The sequence below is a fragment of the Erigeron canadensis genome, chromosome 5 (assembly GCF_010389155.1).
Source record: "Erigeron canadensis isolate Cc75 chromosome 5, C_canadensis_v1, whole genome shotgun sequence".
In the NCBI taxonomy this organism is placed as follows: domain Eukaryota; kingdom Viridiplantae; phylum Streptophyta; class Magnoliopsida; order Asterales; family Asteraceae; genus Erigeron; species Erigeron canadensis.
Genome location: NC_057765.1, coordinates 8,884,286 through 8,887,463, shown reverse-complemented (window position 1 = coordinate 8,887,463; position 3,178 = coordinate 8,884,286). Strand labels below are relative to the sequence as shown.

Below are 3,178 nucleotides of genomic sequence, written 5' to 3'. Positions count from 1 at the left end.
TTTGTCAATGGATTGCGTGAGAAGTAGAGGTGGAGCAGGATGGGTACCATCAAGGAATTTATAGAGATCAAGGCCAATGAGAGTGGATACAACTTGTTTTCTCCAAACAGGAAAATTAGTGGCTGTGAGTTTAATTGGAAAGTGAGAGGTAGCTTTAAGCTTAAGTATGGTTGGCGGGTTTGATGATTCGGCCATTATAGGATGTAACTAGGATGGTGTATTTTGATATATATAATATATATTGTGAATTGAATGGAGATTTGTAATTGAATGGTTCAAAATTGGTAGACGTAAAACAAAAGAATATGGCTTTGGGGATGGTGAAATTTAATTTAATATAAAGCTATGGTGGAATTGATATCTGCACTTTTCTTTAAACGAAGAAAAAGTATGAGGTTTACGGATAATAAGTTGTGATTTTGGATCAAATGCTCGTTGGAGCAATTAGGCTCTTGATACCATGTTATGATGGTAATTGTGATTAATATTATTGATAGAATGAAGGCTATATATATAGCCAATGTACAGCTTGTTGAACAAGTAAAAGATATTTATCTTCCTAATATAAAGATTACAATATATGTCTAGGATTCTAGTTACTCATATTAGGTAGTTTCCTTTATATGGATTGCCAGGTATAGGTATGTTTTTACTCAATAGACTTAATAATTAAGAACTTAATGTATTAAGTAAAATTTCAAGTTCTTTTTTTGACTTAATAAAGAAAAATAACTATCAATTAACTATTTCTTACTTAACACATTAGTCAAAATTTATACATTCAGCCACTTAATTATTTGAAAAAAAGGCCCCTAGTTTGTAATTTGCTTGGCTTATGAGTAGAATCATGATTAAAACTATGAAAAAGAAAGATAATATTTTGCGCCCTCTGCTCTAAACCGTAAACATATAAAGTGAGATATTTTTGTTTCATATTGTGAGGCTTGTTTTCCCTTCAATGTTATTTGAATTTTGGATCCATTAGGTGAATATTGATTTCACTGTATTTTACCCGTGTCTGTTAATATATTTGATCAATCATTTGTTACTATTTGACTCAATACAAAGAAAAACATACTATATTAGATCATACCCTTCCATAAAAATAATGAAATCAATAAAGATCCACATCCGATCGACATCTGATTTGACCGGTTCAACCCACTTGACCCGTTTGTGTTTAGCTATTTTTGAGTTTTACAACAACATGCTAATGCTAAAAACCAACAATATTTGTTAAACATACGAACGACAAAACTTTCAAGTGACATACTAGCTACCCTTCTGTTCAGATGTAATGTTTGTTGACTATACTTGTTTGCATTTCAATCTTGACCACCATTTGGTCAATGCTCACTATGTAATACGAGTAAGTTAATAAGCAAATGTCCAAATGCTTTGTTTCTGCAGCTTAGATAGAGTTTTGAAATTGGGTATCAAACTCACAGAGCTGGTTCCGTTAATTGAATATCTGTATATTTTAGGAAATTTTGCTACATTATTCTCCTAGCAGACTCTCCTGCCATGCCACAATAGCCCTGTAACTTAAAAGTTTCTGCCTATTTATTTTCGAGTTAGCGAACAAATTGAAGAACGAAACATTTATAAATCCAGCTACTTTATATGTAAGTCCTGGATAAGAAATAGCGTCATACTTCCAAAAGATTTGCATAACATACAATATTACAATTATATGCACTACTATTAATTCTGCAAGTATTTAGATATATATATACTACCAATGATATAAAACCAACCGCTGATCTTCTATATCAGCAACATAAATACCATCAACTTAGATACATGACATATTTCTGATTTCTCATCATCCGAAGTCTAAAAAGCCTTACACTTCAAAACAAGAGTAAGGACTAGCAAAATGGCAATAATTCCACCAGAAGACCCTCCAACTCGGTATATCCAATACGGATCAAACCTTGTAAGGCTATGATCCAAATAACAAGAAAAAGCTGCAACGATGATCAAAGCTAACACAACCAGAACCAAATAAGTGGATATGCTAAGAAACGCTTGTTCTTCAAGCTCCAATTCCTCGGCGGTTTGTGGTTTTTGATCAATAAATAGCGGTGAAATGGTACAGAGGAGACCTAAGCTTATGGCCAGTAACTTTTCGGTTGATGAGTTCCTCCTTCCTTGCCTTCTACTTGTGCCTTCATAATCCATTCAGGGTTCACCACACTTTTTTTTTTTTTTTCTTACTTTAATGAGAAATAGATGTGCAACTGATTTCTTGTGATTATCTTTAATATATGGGAACTTGATTCCATGAAGTGCTTGCTATCTTTTCAAGATATGGATTCCCCATTGCATTAGGGAAAATGGTATATATTCCATGAGCTTTTGAGATTTTTATAGAAAAGTGGCGATGATTAATATTTTTGATGCAATAAAATAAAATTACATTTGAAGCATGCTTTTGAAGTTACGAAAAAACCAGTCATACGCATCAGACGTAGCTCAAAGTTTTTGTTTTTGACCAAAAATCCTGTGAATCATTTTATTTTATAAAAGCTATTGAAATGAAAGAATCTTTTCTAATCATATTCAACACACGGTTGTTTATATAAGTATTTTGTTGTTTAACCACATCCAATAGTTACCTGATTTGACCCGTTACCCATCTCGTCTAAAACCTGCCCATATAATGTTTTGCTACTTAAAATCTGATTCAAGCAGCATTTCCACATACCTTTGACTCAACTGTCTGAACAAGAATGTCATGCCAATTACTGCCAAGGAGAGCTGGGATATAAACTACAAGAAAAGGCCACAGTTTAGTACATGGCTCAAATTCCTTAGTTATTAATGGTCTGTTTTTTTATGATGAGCCTCTTTGTGATGGTTGTGTGGCTGGGGCAGTGGAGGTTTATCACGAAGTACAGAAGCCGTGCTTGTTAAAGCGTTCAATACAACGAATGGATGTATAAATCTAAGATCCGAAGTCCATACAAATGGTTAATAGGCTTACAACATTCTATTTTAGTTAAAGCAAAAGTGTCATTCACTCATGCCTTAAAAGAAGTTGATTTTAAGAACTTATTTCGGGTAAAGAATTTTTTTTGATTTTAAGGGAAGAGTGTTTACCAAGTGTCCAAATGGAAAGTTGATGTTAGTTTTGTTTAGGGTCAGTATATAATCAAATCGGGATTATGACACC

General features: G+C 33.1%; 1 protein-coding gene across 1 annotated transcript; it reads right to left on the bottom strand.

Annotated features, from left to right (window-relative positions):
• Nucleotides 1-1,637: 1,637 nt before the first annotated feature.
• LOC122602101 lies at nt 1,638-2,227 on the bottom strand. Its single transcript, XM_043774831.1, has one exon. It carries the CDS (start codon nt 2,182-2,184, stop codon nt 1,837-1,839), a length of 348 nt encoding a protein of 115 aa, XP_043630766.1. The 5' UTR covers nt 2,185-2,227; the 3' UTR covers nt 1,638-1,836.
• Between the last annotated feature and the right edge of the window lie 951 nt (nt 2,228-3,178).